This window comes from Monomorium pharaonis, chromosome 11 (genome assembly GCF_013373865.1).
Source record: "Monomorium pharaonis isolate MP-MQ-018 chromosome 11, ASM1337386v2, whole genome shotgun sequence".
NCBI classification, from domain to species: Eukaryota; Metazoa; Arthropoda; class Insecta; order Hymenoptera; family Formicidae; genus Monomorium; species Monomorium pharaonis.
In genome coordinates, this window is record NC_050477.1 from 2,300,467 (window position 1) to 2,316,477 (window position 16,011).

The window sequence follows — 16,011 nt, forward strand, 5'->3', positions numbered from 1 at the left end:
ATAAAAATTATAAATAATAACTGGAGTATATAAAAATGATATAATAATAAGAATAATAATAAAATAGGTTTATTATTTTATTATTTTAGTATATTATGTTATTATAACATTTTATGAACTATAAATATATACTTTTATTTTTATTTTTAATCTTATTATTTTAGTATTAATAAATAATTTCAAATAACAGCATCATAATAAGTCTTATAACTATATATTTAAGCAACTATTTTATGTTTTCCATATTCCTAAATATAATAATTCTTAAACAATTTAGAGAGTCGTGAATAATACAGCCTAGCCTGCAAAGTAATTTTCACAGTTAAGATTATCATTTTATCAAAAAATAAAAATGTGATTATCCAATCAAGAGACACGGTAGTGGCTCGCGCCAAGTGAACGCGCAGCGCGAGCCCGACCGTGTGAATTAAAACAATGAAAATCGTTTAAATCGTCTGGATAATTATATATACTTCGTAACCTATTATCATTATTATCGAAATATATGCCAAAAGTAGTGTCACGAATTAATTTATAGACACGAGACTAATAGCAAAATTTATCGTTTTCATTGTACGTCACAAATGACTTAACAATAACTGGAAGACGTCAAGAAGTCAAGAACCGAAATATGGTTACCTACGATTGCAATTGCAATGTTGCAATTACGGAGGGAATATTTGGAGAATATTATGCCGGTGTTTTGTTACTTTACAAGAGAGCTCGATTTTCGTCGCGGTGATAATGACGTAAAAATTATTCTTAATTGCAGAATCTGCGAAGGACAAAATACGCCGCTACGACGGTGAAGAATACTATGAGGATGCTGAAAGTAATAAAGGACTTCAGCCGATACCAGTCAAGTCATACACAATGATAAATAAGAATCGCTTGGAGATTGTGGTCATTTCCTGGGGTGCCACGATTGTTTCTATAAAGTATCCCGATAAGTTTGGACGTATCGCGGATGTTGTGCTCGGTTTCGATGATTTGAAGAGTACGAATTTCTTGACGTATTTACATATTTATCCTTCCTGTTCATTTAATCTCGTCAATCTCAATTATTTCTGTTCGTAGCTAACAGAAATGATTTGTTTCTCAGGTTATACGAATCCCGAAATTAATCCGTTTATAGGATGCATATTGGGCAGATGCGCGAACCGCATAAGAGACGGCAGTATTGTTATTCAAGGCCAAACTTATCAGCTAACGAAAAACGATCTTGGCAAACATGGCAAACATCATTTGCACGGAGGTGTAAGTCTGCCCTCCATCTCGCAATTTTATTCAAGAACTAATGACATATATTATGTCTCATATCAGATCTTCCTTTAATTTAGACGAGGGGCTTCGGCCGGCGATTGTGGGAATCGCATATCGACGGCTGCTCAATCGTTATGACGTATATGAGCGAAGATGGCGAAGAGGGATATCCTGGTGCGGTATTGAGCACAGTGAGATTTAGGTTGACGCCTGACAATAAGCTGGAAATAGGTATCCGGGCGACAACGACCAGTTCCACTATAGTAAACATCTCGCACGGTTCTTTGTTCAATCTCGCTGGACACGTAATTAACATATATGCAACATCATCAGAGCTGAAGCTGGAACCATTCTGAAAACGCAAAGAGAATCATAATTTAATACAATGTTTTCTTTTTCTTCCTATTTTTAAACTTAGAAAATGATATGGTTCTGGGTTTAAGGTGTTAATAAGAATCGCACGGTACGTCTACCTGTTCGAATGTAATGTAGGACGCCGGTAAGAAGGAACTGTTGAAGCACAAGATCTCGTTGAACTGCGATCGCTGGACCTTCGCAGAATACACGGATCCGGTACCAACCGGCGCCATCCGAGGAGTCGGAGGAACCATCATGGATCTGCGTGTACCAAAGTTTCTGGAAAACTGTATCGAGAAGGTACTGAATATTGAAATTTATGCGAATTATAGCAGATGAATAATCTGTGTCTCAATAATTTGTATAAAAAAAAAACTATTGTAAATTTGAGTGAATTACAGGTACCTCTGGGAGAGGGATACGATCACAACTTCTGCATCACGCCGAGTTGGCACGGAGGTAACGTGTACGTCGCTCGAGCGGTTCATCTCAAAAGCGGTCGGTAAGGCACGCAATTTTTATTATTCACAGCACGAGTACTAGTAATAATATATAGTAATATCCTGGAATTACAAATAAATATATGCAGCGCCTTAGAAGTTTATTCGAACCAACCTGGCGTACAGTTTTACACGGGTGGTCGTCTACGCGGTACTTTCGAGGTACTGAATATATGACGATATAATCGAAATATATAGTAATCTATTTCGAAAGAATAAAAATAGTAACATTATATTATAGACTGGTAATGATACTGTTGCACACGACAACAACCCGGATAGTGAAGAGGTGTTTGAAGAAAATGAGAAAGAAAAGGTGACTGATAAAACAGAACAATATACGATATCAGAGCGCGAATCGCCGGAATTTATTTTGGGGAAGCAAGGCGCTCGCTATTCGAAGCATTGTGCTTTCAGTATTCAACCGCAAAACTATCCAAATGCCATTAATTACGTGAGTAATTGAAGGAATAGGATTACGTAACTTAATTGCATTAATTCATAATTTTTCTTTTAGTCGCACTTTCCCTGTTCTATTCTACGACCCGGGGAGATCTATTCTCACGATTTAATTTATAAATTTGGCATCCAATTGGCCAATTTCATGTGATGCGTTTCTACATTAGGAAATCATCGAGCCTGCATAGGCACAAAAAATATTCAATCATGATACTACAATTATTAGCTTAACTAAAAACAAATATATTCCAAGTAAAATATTTTTATTAATTGATAAAAATTAATCCAATACTTGAAAAATTGTTACACATATTAATACCATTAATAATTTTGTAATATTTATAATCAACATCAATCGACGTATCACACTGTACTATCACAGATTAAGATTTTTTATTTCTTTTCGCAGCGAAAAATTTCGCGATGTTACCAACTACAGACCCAAATGAATCGTTGATCGTCACCGAGCGTTGAATCCATTGAGGCAGCACTTTGACTTTATGACAAAAACGTTTATCTAACAATACTACTGTCGAGTAATCATTGATGTGACGAACGGATCGACCAATACATTGATTCACTGCTTTCATGCAAGAATTTTCGTAAAAGCTGCTTCCGGCATCCGGTTTCTGGAAAAACAAAAAATTTTTTTTAATTGAAAATTAAATTATATTCTCGGAACTCCATAATAAAGAATTCTACATTTAAGTGTACATACAATATGTTCGTTTAAGTATTTCATTTTTTCCTGTAATTCTGGTGATTTGATGTTGGGATAGGGTAAGCCAACGACTATAACACATCGACCCAAATCATCAGAGAAATTTAAACCCTCGCTTAATTTGCCACCTAAAAAATATGTAAGTAAATTTATTTTTGAAAAAAATTAGCAAAATATGAAGATAGGATTCTTATAACAGCGATATAATTCTATAATTTACTTACCCACTACACTGAATAGTAATGCTCCATTACATAGAGATTGTGGATTTCTGACAGAGTGTGCATATTGATCTAATATCGCATTAACCTGCACACACATAGACATTATATTTAATATAATTTAGAATTAATAAATAAAGAATTGATAATATTGGAAATTTATTAGTAAATGTAACAAAAATACCTGTGATGCTAATTTAGGTTCACGATAGATACGTTTCTTTGCTGAAATTTTGGCTATAACACCAGATTTATCTAAATGCTTAAATACTGTGTCTTCATAGTTATAAGATGGAAAAAACACTACTATTCCAGCAGGTACAACATTACATAAATTTAATAGAGCTCTACCTAATTCATCCAGCTAAAATAAAGCATTAAACACTGTGAGTATCCTACAATTAACATTTAAATATCAAGATTTTGTAGACAAATCTCTTCTACATATATCTTTCTATATAAAAAATACAATAATGAAAGGAATAAAATGATTCTATTACCAATCTCGTATCTTGGCGATTATGAAAATTAAATTCGAATTCAACTCCAGTCGGACCACGCATCACAACGTTAGATATAATGTTCTCTTTAGGTATTACATGGTCGCACGAAAATGTCATAATTCTGTCTGGCATAGCACCTGCCATTAAGAACAACTGATCTATGAATTCGGACATCGGTTCCATTGTGCCACCAGCTAATACCACAGATCTGGCATCTCTCACTATGTTTTAAGTAAACAAATTCACAAAGTAAAATTCAATAAAATTTAATAAAATAAAGATAACAAAAAATTAGAAAGCGTATATTAAATTCCAAATAAGTATTCAATTCACTCACCGATATCATGAAAATGTGCTGCTGGGTTTAACAGTAGAAATTTTATAATCCCTTGTCCCACAGTAGTGCCAGGTAAAATACATATCCTGCCGTCTGCGCAGCTGCTCTTTAAGCACTCCAAGAAACTCAAGATCGCCATCAATGGATTTCTTATCTGTTCCTCGTTGTTACTTGGCGCGTCTGTAACGCTAGTAGTTTCTTGAGAGGGTATATCACTGTTTTTAATCGAATATAAAAATTCCGTTATGCCGCATTTCTTTGTTTTCTGTTCAGTAATGTTTATGTTACTCCCATACTGCTCGACAAATCCTTGTAACTTATGAATAAGTTTCGAAGTTTTGATAAATTCTAGTAATTTGAATATGTTCACTGTGTCGATCTCTGTAAGCACTTCAAACTCTTCTACTTTGTACAATCTGGGCGCTACAGTTTTATCGATCTCGTCATTGGGATAAGACTTTGTTGTCGCTCCGAAAAGAGTTAGAAGCTTCTTCAAGCAGAAACTTAGCTGGCCTAAGTACATCACACTTTTAGCAGAAAACAAAGATTCAAATCTGCAATTATATTACTTTCAGTCAGAATAATTTAACAGTCTAATAACAATAAGAGAAAATATATCACTGCGGCAACACCTTTTCTGATACTGCGACAGCTGACTGTAACAGTGGAGCAAATTTCTTCCGGTAATTAGAGAACTGTGCATCCCTTCAATGGCCTCCAGCAAATTATGAGCTTCGTCTATTATTAATATATTCCCTTTCAAGTCTATCCCTAAACTGGTTCTGGTGTTTTTATGAAGAATTGAGTTGTACGGCACCAATATTAATTGTCCATTTTGCACAGATTTTCTCGAGCCGTAATATGGACAGGTGTTACTTTCTTGTCCTTTCTGCGTTATTTCCTCAATATCTTGAATGTTTGTTAAAACCTCGGCCATCAACAGTTTCTGATCGCCTGGTATAAAGGGGCAACTGCTCGCAGTTTTTGATCTCTTTAGATCCTTTTCTTTCTTAACAGTGGTCTTTTTTCTTTGCAGTTGAAGGCAGGTTTCATTAATCAAATTGATGTGCTTCAGTCTCTTGACATTTTTGTTGATGCAATAATTTTGCCTGGAATAAGATAAGAAAATATTAATAAAAAAACTAAGCAATATTAAGTATTAAAAATAAATAAGAGATACCTTGACGAGAGTGGCACTACAGAAACATCTTGAGAGTATGGAGATCTTTTCAATTCATGGACAAATTGTGTTAACTGCGAATGTGTTCTGGAGCAGAAAAAGATCTTGGTGTTTTTAAACAATGGCTCGTCCATACCCTCCTCTTCAGAGCTTTCAGAGTTTGATAATACATCTTCTAAGATAAGATCTTTCTCAATATTGTCACAGATATCATCACAGACATTAGAATTCACTTCCGTCTTATTGGACTCTGGAGTTTTTTTGGGAAGTTGCTGTCTCATTTTTCCAACCACTTTTGTTTGGGCAGCTTTCTTTGATTCAACTATCTTCTTAAGCTTCTCTCTTTCTCTCTCATACTCAAGGAGTGCGTTCAACTTGGCTTGCAATGGCTGTTTCTTAGCATTGAGTTCTATCTGCTCCGTTTGTACTGTAAACCAGTTATCTGATGGTTTCTCACAGCTCTTGAGTTTGTTATCTATCTCTGCAATTGCAGAGGTCAACTCTTGCTTTCTCCGTTCCTCGTGATCGATCAACCATCTGAGTGCACCACAAATCAGGGACAGAGACTTTCCAGTGCCAGTGGGACTCTCAAAGAGACCCAGTTTGCCACTCTCCAAGCAACCAAAAAGTTCTTTCATAAATCGCTTCTGGATTTCGTACGCCGGGAAGGGAAATAAAAATTCCTCCGGAGGTTCCATTTCTAATGCGTTCTTTTTGAAATCTATTACACTTACCAATGCAGTCGCAGTATCCAAGAGATCATAAAAACATTCCTTTGATGTGAATGATTGATAATTGTTCAGAGCCTCCAACAATTACCTAGAAACACTTTTCTTTTAGAAATAAGAGTTTACAGTTACATTATATTAAATATTTATTAAATTATATTAAATATTATATTAAATATTTAATAGAATTATCTGCAATTGTTTTCAGTATTAAAATAAAACAAAATTATTATATTTTGTACATGGTATATTATATATTTGAAAAACATGAAACATTTTAATCATAATTTTAATATATTCTTGAAATCAATTCTTTTTCTCTCACCTTTAGTTACTGAATGTACAGAATCGTAAATTATAAGTATTAAACTATGCAAATTCTATTTTAGTTTTCTCAGCTTCCAGCTGCTTCCAGCAACGTACTCCGTACTGTTGAGTTTCCGCCTTTTCGTCTGTTTTGATGATTTTAAAAGGATAGAGTTTTTCTCTACCTGAACTCTATTGAACTGTTTTATCATTTCTCCTTTTCTCTTCAACATCTAATTATATATCTATCTTATTTTAAATACGAAAAGTACAACACAGTGCAGCAAAGAGGGAAAGAGAGTTTGATTGTACCTTTTGGATCTGACGGAAGATGTCGTCCCTACAGTTGCTTGATCTCGTGAACCAAACCTCAAAAAACTTTCGCACGAGATTAACGTTCTCTTTGCATCACAGGAGAATGTTGTTACTGACTTAAAATATATTGTGCATGAAATTTTTTACATTTTAATATTATTGTTGACGCTGCATGTAAATCGCTGCAATACATTTTGTGAGGTGATTTTGTTCAAAAATTATAAATGTGGCATGCATAATTTGCAAACATTGTATTAACTTGTATTTAATTTATATTTATAATTGACCTAAGTCTCACAAAAATTTTCATACAAATTTGACAGGCGTAAACATAAAAAACAGCAATCATGAAAGAGTTGGTGACAAATCAACCTACTATGGGATACAATAGTTCATTTGTCACCAATAACAACAAAGATGCAGGTACCAGCAGTATCACAGGTGACAACAACTCAAGGAGATACGCCATGTTCAGCACTGAATGGATCTCTGCCATCGGCGAGGAGCTGGGCATGCATCCATTGCCAGATCCTCTCTTACAAAGATTAGCCGAAGATGCTTCCTATCGTTTGAGAGAAGTTATACATGTAAGCATATGAGATTTCTTACTTGATATTTAATCCTTTGCAATTAAATTTTCTTAATGAATAAAAACTAAGAATTTTATATTAAAAACTGATCAACTCAAAAACTCAAAGAGTTAATGATTTAACATTTATAATGTTTCTTGTCCCTATAATATTGCCTATTTAATTTTAGAAATGTGTTACAAGACTGAGACACAGTAAGAGAAAACGCTTGACGTCTATGGACGTAAACACTGTAATCACCAGCTTATGCGATGGCGATCCAGTTTTTGGTGCATCAGAATCTATGCCGGAGTATCATACGGAGGCGAAGGTATATGTGCCTAGCGAATCTGTCGTTAATCTCACCAATCAGTTAAATGATCCATTGAATTTGACGCAAACTAATGTGCCGTTTCTACAAGGTAAGTTTTTTAAAAAGTTTATGCATATTTATTTTATCAATTTTTTAATTTTATGGTTGTGATATATCTTAATTTGAAAATGTTTAATATTGATGCAGTTTTTTAATTTGTACGGAAATTCTTTTTTTTTTGTAGAATCGGAGATATGTGATATGAAGCTTATAGAAGCACGTCATAATTATGCCAAACGTGCATTGAAAACTTTATTCAATGGTTCACAGAAAACTTTTCAGGTATACAGAAATACGTATAAGTATAAAATCTTTTTTTGTATTATTGTCATCAATTAAATGCAATGTGTTTTACTTGCCAGGTTTTACTTAATGACTGTGCCACTAATGTGCACTTAGGTGATGAGGGTGTTATCGACAAGTTGATGTCTATTGCTAGGTCTATGGTAATCTCGAATAACGCACAATATACGCGTGTTTCCACGCGGACGTGTCAACTCATAATTGCCATTGCTAGTAACAGCGAAGCTGTCTATCCATATCATCTAATCTCGGTAATCAAGTGTAGAATAATTGCATTTTGTAAATCCTTATCCTTATCCTTCCTTCCTTCCTTATCTAAAAAAAGGCATGTAAAGTCGATTTCTCGAAGTTTATTGTTGTCGCTTTTCCGCGATGCCGATTGGTTCTCTCGCTGCGCATATTTCGTGTTGCAAGAGTAGCTGTCATTGCAATTTTGACAGCTGTCAAATTTTTATAAATATTATTTATACATTTATTGTTGTAATTTATTTTTAAAAAGTAAAAAATAAAAAGTTAAGTAGCGCGCGCGAAGCGAGAAGGGAGCGAGGAGGGAGCGAAGAGTGAGCGAGGAGGGAGCGAGGAGGAAGCGAGTGAGTGAGCGAGGAGGGAGCAAGGAGTGAGCGAGGAGTGAGCTAAGAGTGAGCAAAGAGTGAGCGAGGAGGGAGCGAAGAGGGAGCGAGGAGTGAACGAGAAGGAAGCGAGGAGAAAGCGAGTGAGTGAGCGAGGAGTGAGCGAGGAGTGAGCGAGGAGTGAGCGAGGAGTGAGCGAGGAGTGAGCTAAGAGTGAGCAAAGAGTGAGCGAGGAGGGAGCGAAGAGGGAGCGAGGAGTGAGCGAGGAGTGAGCTAAGAGTGAGCAAAGAGTGAGCGAGGAGGGAGCGAAGAGGGAGCGAGGAGTGAACGAGAAGGAAGCGAGGAGAAAGCGAGTGAGTGAGCGAGGAGTGAGCGAGGAGTGAGCGAGGAGTGAGCGAGGAGGGAGCGAGGAGGGAGCGAGTGAGTGAGCGAGGAGGGAGCGAGGAGGGAGCGAGGAGGGAGCAAGGAGTGAGCGAGGAGAGAGCGAGGAGTGAGCGAGGAGTGAGCGAGGAGTGAGCGAGTGAGTGAGCAAAGAGTGAGCGAGGAGTGAGCGAGGAGTGAGCGAGTGAGTGAGTGAAAAAGGGTGGGAGGGAGGGAGCAAACGAGCGAGCGTAACAAGATAAATATGTAGCTAGGTAGCAGTAAGTATGCAAGTAGGTATGTATGTTGGTCTGTATGTATGTAGGTAGGTATGTAGGTATGTATGTATGTATGTATGTATGTATTTATGTATGTATGTATGTATGTATGTATGTATGTATGTATGTATGTATGTATGTATGTATGTATGTATGTATGTATGTATGTATGTATAATTAAACTTTACATTTTTTTATTTAAAATTGCAGAAGACGTTTGATTAATGTAAACGAAAGATAGAGAAAATCAAATTGCAATTATTATTTTTAAAGTGAAAAGTCAAATAGCGCGCGCGCAGCGCGCGCCTGTAATGTTCTAGTTGTAATAAATTTCTAATGTCATTAATTGTTTTATTTGGTTAAAGGTGGATAAACTAACGGAATTATTGCTGGAATTGTTGCTGGGCCAGAGTTTCATACATCCAAATTTAGAGGTGCTTTTCAAAGAGTGCGCGCTTAAATTGATGCTTCGCTGGCCGTCGATTGCCGACAAGTAATATAAATTTTTAAAAAATTATGTACTTATTTTATAAAACATTTTTGAGAAACTTATTCTTTGAATATTTATGAACAGGTATATACCAACATTGCAGAATGTCCTTTTAAAAAGCGAAACAGAAAGCATGGATCTCTACAAAAAAAGGATAATGGCAGTGGAATTGTTAGCGAGTATTCAGCCTCTTATATTTTTCCAACACGAAGCCTCACATACACTTTCAATACAAAATGTTTTGTATTATTATGCTTCATGTGGCTCGATTATTTGGCAGCGAATGGCTGTTAGTATTGACATTGTTTTACATTATTTTAAACTTATATGTTGCTCCTATTAATTTTTTTTGTAATGGTTACAGTTAGCCGTTTGTGCCCTCGTAAAATCGCAGAGTCCTTCTTTAGATCTCGCCCCCTTGATTGAGCATTACGGAGATTCATTATTACCTTATTTACCTGCTAATCACGATGACAATGCGAAAGAGAGGAGAGATAGAAAAATTGGTACACTTCCTATCATTATCAAAGGGAGGATGAAGTACATTAAAGTTAGGCTTAACAACAGAATGCTATGGGATCGACAAACGGCGTTTCCGGATTCGACTCTAAGAGGATCAAGGAAGGAGATAACGTACGTACAATTATAATGAAGCTAATTAAAATTAATACAGCTACATGAATGCATTTTTTATTATGTTTTTTATTATATTAAAATTTTTATTATATAATCCAAACATGATTACAGATTTGCGTTCGCTGGTAGTCGTCCAGTTCCACACAATAATTTAAGACGTATCCGATTAAGAGCTAATTATCAAGTTTTAAAGAGCGACTTTCACGCCACTCTCGCTCTAGTCGCATCACGCAGATTACTTGTGATTAAAGATAAAAAGAAAGGTCCCTACAATTTTTATAATCTGGCAAATGTTTGTTTGTAATTGATATATGAAAACCAATATAGGCTTTATTCAAACGTTTTTAGCATGTACAACACGAGTGTGATTATTTGTTTTATATTAAATATTAATTATAGCTGTAAATCGTTTCTATTAATTAAAAAACTTAGAGATTGTCATTGTATTTCTTTTTTACGAAACTTCTTTTACTTTTATTGTATATGATTTCTAGATACCAATCTTTATTATAGTATCTTGTCAATCTTATATTATTTTCTATGACGCGATTGCTGTCCGCGTCACTTAAGACAAAAGAAGTTCCTAAAAGTTTTTATGTAAACTTTTACTTTTATCTTAAATTAATATTTTTTTGTAAATTATGTAAAAAATTATATGTATTCAGTGCAGGGAGGATTCTTCTAAATTATGAGTTATATTTCTACAATTTTTTTCTAAAGACAATCCTGTAGACCCTGCGGTAGCTCCGTGTGTACCGAATAATGTGAGTTGTTTAGGGACGTGGGACGAGTGTGTATTCTAATTGGTAGCTAAAGGAAGTTAATAAAACATTTTTTAATTTGTATTTTTTTTCACAATTCTAATTTATGTAATATTTACCTTTGGTGGATGACATCGGCTCAAAATTCCATTTTTGTAAAATAGTGTAACAGTGTCGTATTGTATAATATACATATCTTCTTTCTAAATAAAAATTTTTTGTGAATGTGAACAAAATAAGTAACATTAATAAAATATAATACTATTTACTTTATATTTGTTAATATAAGATATACATATTATAATCAAGTATATTATTAATGCTGCTTACTTCGTTATAATGTCCAGGGTTATTCTCACGTCTATTTCGCATACAAAACTTATTATTTAAGTATTTATCGTTAGTATTATTATTCTTAACCAAAAACTTGCGTGACGCATCACATGACTGAATGCCACAATTATTGATGTAATTAATATTGTCTGACTGGTCACTGTAATCTTCTCGCAACTGTTTCAATATCGAGGGTGTACAATTTCCTGAATTTTCCGTTCTTTTCACACCGTCCAGCCAATTCAATATGTATGCAGTTTTTCTCACTATTGTTGTTACTACATGTTTTCCAGATAGTAAATATCTTGGAATATCTTGTACTGGTATAATGCTTTCATATTCTAACAAGGATTTTTCGAATTGAGACTGCTCGCGTTTAACGATCGTTTGAGTATCATTGACGGTATTTTTTTTTACATTTTCTTGCAATTGATGATTTCCTGCATCTAAGGTTCTTTCTGCAAACATGACATTCTTTGTTTCCGATTCGGATTTCTCAATCGACTCACTAGTATTAAAGATTGCATGAATCTCATTGGATACATTTTTATCCGAATATTGCGTATGACTTCCTGTGCAAGAATAATTGAATAAATCAATTTGAATTTTCTCTTATAATCTGTGACAACGATAATTTGTCTTACGAAATGGAATTGAAATCTCTTCACCGGAAATCGTAAATTGTATAATAAAATTAAGTAAATGCATTGTATTTTTATCTTACATTACCTATATATCTTTCTCGACAAATCGAGATTTCGCTCCAAAACTTAATCAAGGGGAGGGGGGACGTAAAAATTATGTACAAAGAAATACTTACTGTATTTTATCCAAAAAGATTCTATCTTCTTGACACATTCAGCACGATATCGCTTCCTCGCAGACTCTAATCGCAAGAACATGGATTCTCTTATGAAAATCAAACGTTTCCCATAATACACTGATGAGTTGTCATCATCTAATGTTCGGCGGAATGACTCTAATATTTTTTTACAAGCGATATGTAAATTGTACGTTTCTATTTGTTCGGAGGAACGAATTAGTAAATATGTATAGATTTAATATTAAACATTTTTTTACTATCTCTTTACCTATATGTCTTCTACCGTAGCGTTTCAAGAAATCTTTGTAAACGAACTGGATCGGATATTTAACTCTGGCTAACGGCAAAGCCTCAAAAATCCCCGTATTAATTAGCTGCCTGCGAAGCTCTTCTCGGTCCCACTCGTGGCTATTAAGTCGCCTTAAAAAAAGGAACCATTTTATTGTACAAAAAGGTAAACTCGATTATTATCATTAAATACTATACTGTGGCTTAATGCAGCGAACGTAATGCACGTCGCATTTGTTTAACTCCTCTATCAGCAGGTCCACGTTGCATTGCAGTTTCGAAAGCATCGTAGGCTTCTTCGCTTTTCTATCGTCACGCGGCTTACTTTTATTAATTAAGGAGTACAGAAAATTGTTCTCACTTACGCTGAACGTTATAATTATTTCGTCCGGAATCTGTAAACGCGTTAGCACGTTAGAGATGTATTTAAAGATGTTATTTAAAAGTCTTAGACAGGACATTTACAAAGTATTTGATTGATACAGAAAATTTGACATACTTGTCAAATTATTGAAAATAAAATCTTATTAAAATCGAAGCAAAATTATCGGCTTTAATATTTTTTCTTCTTTCGTCGAAAAATTATCCGCTTACCTTGTCGGTATTTTTGGAAAGTAGATCATAAGTGGTATATTTCACGATACCGCTGTAATGCTGCACGATGAAATTTTCATTCGACACGTTCAAAAATCGCTTCGTCGCGGGACAAATCTTAGCACGCACCTGATGTACTAACGTGGACAAATTGCTCGGAATTGCCGATAAACACATCTATGACAGAAAAGAAAACGTTTGTTAACATAGATATATATCGTTTATTAAACATCTTTAAGAGATATTTACGTCGTTTAGAGTAGTGAACAGATATTTCTCGATCGTGTTTATGCGGTCTCCGTATGACCGTGTGATTTCTGACAGTTCCTGATTATCGATCAGGCCCTCCTTTTCCAGCTCGTTTCGATAGGACACCAAATGCTTTTCCACGAAGTATTGTTGTAATCTCTCGTTGACATAATTAATGCAAAGTTGCTCGATGCCGTTTGAATTAAAGCACTCGAAACCGAAGCTATCCAATATTCCTGAAGAGCAAAAAGTATCGGTCAGCATTGATAAAAATCATATCTTTTTTGCAACAAAGATCTCTTTTTTTTTCAGGGAATCGCGTTAGGAAAAGATCTTTAATACCCAATTGTTCGCTGTATAGACGGGCGGTCAAGATCTCGTTTATGTAATTAATTAGCCATTGGAAGAGAAGATCGTACAAGTGACGGATGATGCTGTGCAATCGGTAGCGACAGGCATCGCTCGTGTTGAGATTACGTCGATAAGTGGAGTGCCGGCGCCAAAGGCTGTGAGGATTTATCAAGGTGGACGTGAGCAACTCGGCAAGGTCCTCTTTCTTGACGCAAGCCAGTCGGCACGTATTCTCCAGGGCTTCTCTAGATTCTGAAAATCGCATAATATTTATCGAGCTATCACTTCTCTTATCAAGAACAAAGAAAGGGTTCCCTTTCTGCCGCAATAGATATTATATGCAATAATAAACATATACGAAAATAACGGCCGAGCAAAAATATTTTCAGATCTATATCCAGCTAAATTTTCAGATGCTTCTACGAAATCGTTCTTTACGTATATATTCAGTTAAATTTTTAACAACCCTTCTTTCCGCATAGGACCTTTGTGTCGTCAATTACGTACGTTGATCGTCAGTATCGATCCTGCAATAATCGTCGTCCTGGACGAATCGTATGTTTCCCATGTGTATAATCATGGAGAGAACGAGGAAGATGTCCCTTTTCTGACTCTTTGTAAGTCCCAGCGTGTCCATCGCTCTTTTGGTCTCGCGAAAGCCGTCGCAGAACTCCCATGTTTTTAAATTGTTCCAGTCGCTCAATAAGGAGTATCGCGTGTTTTTCGACAGCCCGGTATCCGCGAACTCTACGTGATCTATCGTGGTCATCATCTGAAGTCCATCATCGCGAAACTTAGCAAAAGGCTACGATGTATTTTGCTTATATAATTAAAAAACAGGCAGATTAGATTAGCTAAAGGCCTCCTTCACCTGATTAAAAATTTGAAAATTGTTGCAGCCCTTCGTGACTCTGTCCCTTTCCAAGAGATAGGAGGATATCGTTGCGCCGCATATACTATCCGTCTTGTATTCGAGCCACACGAGTTGCACATGCCTCGAGCTGACTTGGTTGTTCTCGGTGGGCGCGATTGTGAAGGCTGATATCAAACGGCAAGCGTCCGAGATCCTTTGCACGAAACAACAAGCCATGTTTCGCCGCTCACCGGCATTAGGAGATACGCTCCCGGTCAGGAATTCCAGTGCTCTCCGTGCGTTGAAGGTCTTTCCCGTTCCGGTTTCTCCGTTCAAGATTATCACCTTAGCGAAGAACGCGGGGGAACATCGTTCACAAATGTCTTTTATTTATATATTTAACGAATGCAGGGAGAAATGAAGAAAATCAACCTGGTTGAGTCTTGGTACTTGGGCTCGTACCCGATGAAGAAGGAAGACAGGGAGAGACGATTCGGCGGTCAAAAAAAGATTGCGGAGAGAATCTTCCGGATCGTTGAAATTTACCTGGCGGGGTTTCCCGAGACCCTGAACAATCCTGTAGTGCGCCCGAGCAGCCACGGCGAATATGTGAGGCGACGCTTCCTTGTAGGTTTCATCGCATATACTGTCGTACTCGCGAGCTCGCGGAAGATCGTAAATATTCCCGGTGGCGATCTCGCCGCTAGGATTGATCGCCAGGAGGAGGGAACCAACCCACGTGTAAATCTGGCCGCGCTCCAAACGCTCCAGAAGATAGTCTACGACTGTTAGAATCGTTTCTGATTGAACAATGAACGTTCTTAACGGCACGTTTTGCGTTAGAAATATATGTATAAAAAGAAATGCGCATACTCTTCTCCTGCGGCACGGCACTCAGGTCCGCCATCGCGTAAGACCTGATCAAATGTAGGATCAACTACTGCGCTCCTACGACACACGTTGTCAGTCACAAAAGTCTATGTTATCGAGTATTGACATACTTTTATGAACGTACACTTAGTCCTTATGTTTATATAGAATTATAAGCGACTATAAGCAACTATAAGCGAGATTCATTGTTGACATTCATCAGATCGACAATATCGGACTCAAGGTTTTCGTGTTGTCGTGACAGATTTAGGACGGAAGATACCGGATGTGTATGTCACACCTTACACCTAAGGCCGCCATAGAACTTGTGGAGAACGTCGTTCATCGGTATCCAAGTCGACTTGCGTTACAACTCTTTGTGAAAATAAAAAAATGCATTAGTCAACAGTAGCAATTGTCA

At 36.3% G+C, this 16,011-nt stretch overlaps 5 protein-coding genes and 1 long non-coding RNA gene across 7 annotated transcripts; 2 read left to right on the forward strand and 4 right to left on the reverse strand.

Annotated features, from left to right (window-relative positions):
- Positions 1-106: 106 nt before the first annotated feature.
- LOC105838491 (galactose mutarotase) lies at positions 107-3,299 on the forward strand. The gene is made up of 10 exons (XM_036293722.1): positions 107-698; positions 773-997; positions 1,103-1,257; positions 1,341-1,568; positions 1,756-1,920; positions 2,022-2,122; positions 2,210-2,282; positions 2,362-2,574; positions 2,638-2,831; positions 2,989-3,299. The coding sequence occupies exons 1-9, from the start codon at positions 632-634 to the stop codon at positions 2,728-2,730; spliced, it is 1,320 nt and encodes a 439-aa protein (XP_036149615.1). The 5' UTR covers positions 107-631; the 3' UTR covers positions 2,731-2,831; positions 2,989-3,299.
- Positions 1,678-2,218, reverse strand: LOC118647864. The gene is made up of 2 exons (XR_004965007.1): positions 2,026-2,218; positions 1,678-1,907 (listed from the first exon to the last, which is right to left on the reverse strand). It is a non-coding gene; the product is annotated as an uncharacterized LOC118647864 (long non-coding RNA).
- LOC105838497 (ATP-dependent DNA helicase DDX11) lies at positions 2,826-7,018 on the reverse strand. Its single transcript, XM_012684094.3, has 10 exons — positions 6,888-7,018; positions 6,595-6,808; positions 5,542-6,360; positions 4,994-5,470; positions 4,362-4,915; positions 4,022-4,245; positions 3,706-3,885; positions 3,525-3,609; positions 3,298-3,428; positions 2,826-3,208 (listed from the first exon to the last, which is right to left on the reverse strand). The coding sequence occupies exons 3-10, from the start codon at positions 6,237-6,239 to the stop codon at positions 2,963-2,965; spliced, it is 2,595 nt and encodes an 864-aa protein (XP_012539548.1). The 5' UTR covers positions 6,240-6,360; positions 6,595-6,808; positions 6,888-7,018; the 3' UTR covers positions 2,826-2,962.
- On the forward strand, positions 6,942-11,313 carry LOC105838498. 2 transcript variants are annotated; one of them, XM_028193883.2, is made up of 9 exons: positions 6,942-7,091; positions 7,214-7,477; positions 7,650-7,881; positions 8,017-8,114; positions 8,195-8,386; positions 9,708-9,835; positions 9,917-10,121; positions 10,197-10,465; positions 10,580-10,772. In XM_028193883.2, the coding sequence occupies exons 2-9, from the start codon at positions 7,238-7,240 to the stop codon at positions 10,770-10,772; spliced, it is 1,557 nt and encodes a 518-aa protein (XP_028049684.1). In that variant the 5' UTR covers positions 6,942-7,091; positions 7,214-7,237. The 2 variants fall into 2 exon arrangements, with proteins under 2 accessions (XP_028049684.1, XP_028049685.1); XM_028193884.2 differs by lacking the exon at positions 6,942-7,091 and having other exon boundaries at positions 7,238-7,477; positions 10,580-11,313.
- LOC105837459 (unconventional myosin-XIX) lies at positions 11,104-15,044 on the reverse strand. The gene is made up of 11 exons (XM_028193887.2): positions 14,739-15,044; positions 14,375-14,639; positions 13,859-14,119; positions 13,517-13,752; positions 13,268-13,444; positions 12,872-13,068; positions 12,654-12,805; positions 12,383-12,580; positions 11,560-12,134; positions 11,349-11,432; positions 11,104-11,278 (listed from the first exon to the last, which is right to left on the reverse strand). The coding sequence occupies exons 1-11, from the start codon at positions 14,955-14,957 to the stop codon at positions 11,183-11,185; spliced, it is 2,460 nt and encodes an 819-aa protein (XP_028049688.2). The 5' UTR covers positions 14,958-15,044; the 3' UTR covers positions 11,104-11,182.
- A 37-nt stretch (positions 15,045-15,081) lies between these two features.
- Positions 15,082-15,936, reverse strand: LOC114255351. The gene is made up of 2 exons (XM_036293828.1): positions 15,897-15,936; positions 15,082-15,613 (listed from the first exon to the last, which is right to left on the reverse strand). The coding sequence occupies exons 1-2, from the start codon at positions 15,934-15,936 to the stop codon at positions 15,111-15,113; spliced, it is 543 nt and encodes a 180-aa protein (XP_036149721.1). The 3' UTR covers positions 15,082-15,110.
- Between the last annotated feature and the right edge of the window lie 75 nt (positions 15,937-16,011).

Coding starts and splice junctions, on each gene's coding strand:
- LOC105838491 (XM_036293722.1), top strand. CDS start 632: ATGGTTACCTACGATTGCAATTGCAATGTTGCAATTACGGAGGGAATA. Junction 699..772: donor ATTTGGAGAATATTATGCCG/GTGTTTTGTTAC, acceptor TCTTAATTGCAG/AATCTGCGAAGGACAAAATA. Junction 2,283..2,361: donor GTCTACGCGGTACTTTCGAG/GTACTGAATATA, acceptor ATTATATTATAG/ACTGGTAATGATACTGTTGC.
- LOC105838497 (XM_012684094.3), bottom strand. CDS start 6,239: ATGGAACCTCCGGAGGAATTTTTATTTCCCTTCCCGGCGTACGAAATC. Junction 5,471..5,541: donor GTAGTGCCACTCTCGTCAAG/GTATCTCTTATT, acceptor ATCTTATTCCAG/GCAAAATTATTGCATCAACA. Junction 4,246..4,361: donor AGCACATTTTCATGATATCG/GTGAGTGAATTG, acceptor CTTAAAACATAG/TGAGAGATGCCAGATCTGTG.
- LOC105838498 (XM_028193883.2), top strand. CDS start 7,238: ATGAAAGAGTTGGTGACAAATCAACCTACTATGGGATACAATAGTTCA. Junction 7,478..7,649: donor GTTTGAGAGAAGTTATACAT/GTAAGCATATGA, acceptor ATTTAATTTTAG/AAATGTGTTACAAGACTGAG. Junction 7,882..8,016: donor TAATGTGCCGTTTCTACAAG/GTAAGTTTTTTA, acceptor TTTTTTTTGTAG/AATCGGAGATATGTGATATG.
- LOC105837459 (XM_028193887.2), bottom strand. CDS start 14,957: ATGGCTTGTTGTTTCGTGCAAAGGATCTCGGACGCTTGCCGTTTGATA. Junction 13,445..13,516: donor TGTTCACTACTCTAAACGAC/GTAAATATCTCT, acceptor TTTCTGTCATAG/ATGTGTTTATCGGCAATTCC. Junction 11,433..11,559: donor ACCCTGGACATTATAACGAA/GTAAGCAGCATT, acceptor ATTTTTATTTAG/AAAGAAGATATGTATATTAT.
- LOC114255351 (XM_036293828.1), bottom strand. CDS start 15,936: ATGAACGACGTTCTCCACAAGTTCTATGGCGGCCTTAGGT. Junction 15,614..15,896: donor GTTCTATGGCGGCCTTAGGT/GTAAGGTGTGAC, acceptor GGCGGACCTGAG/TGCCGTGCCGCAGGAGAAGA.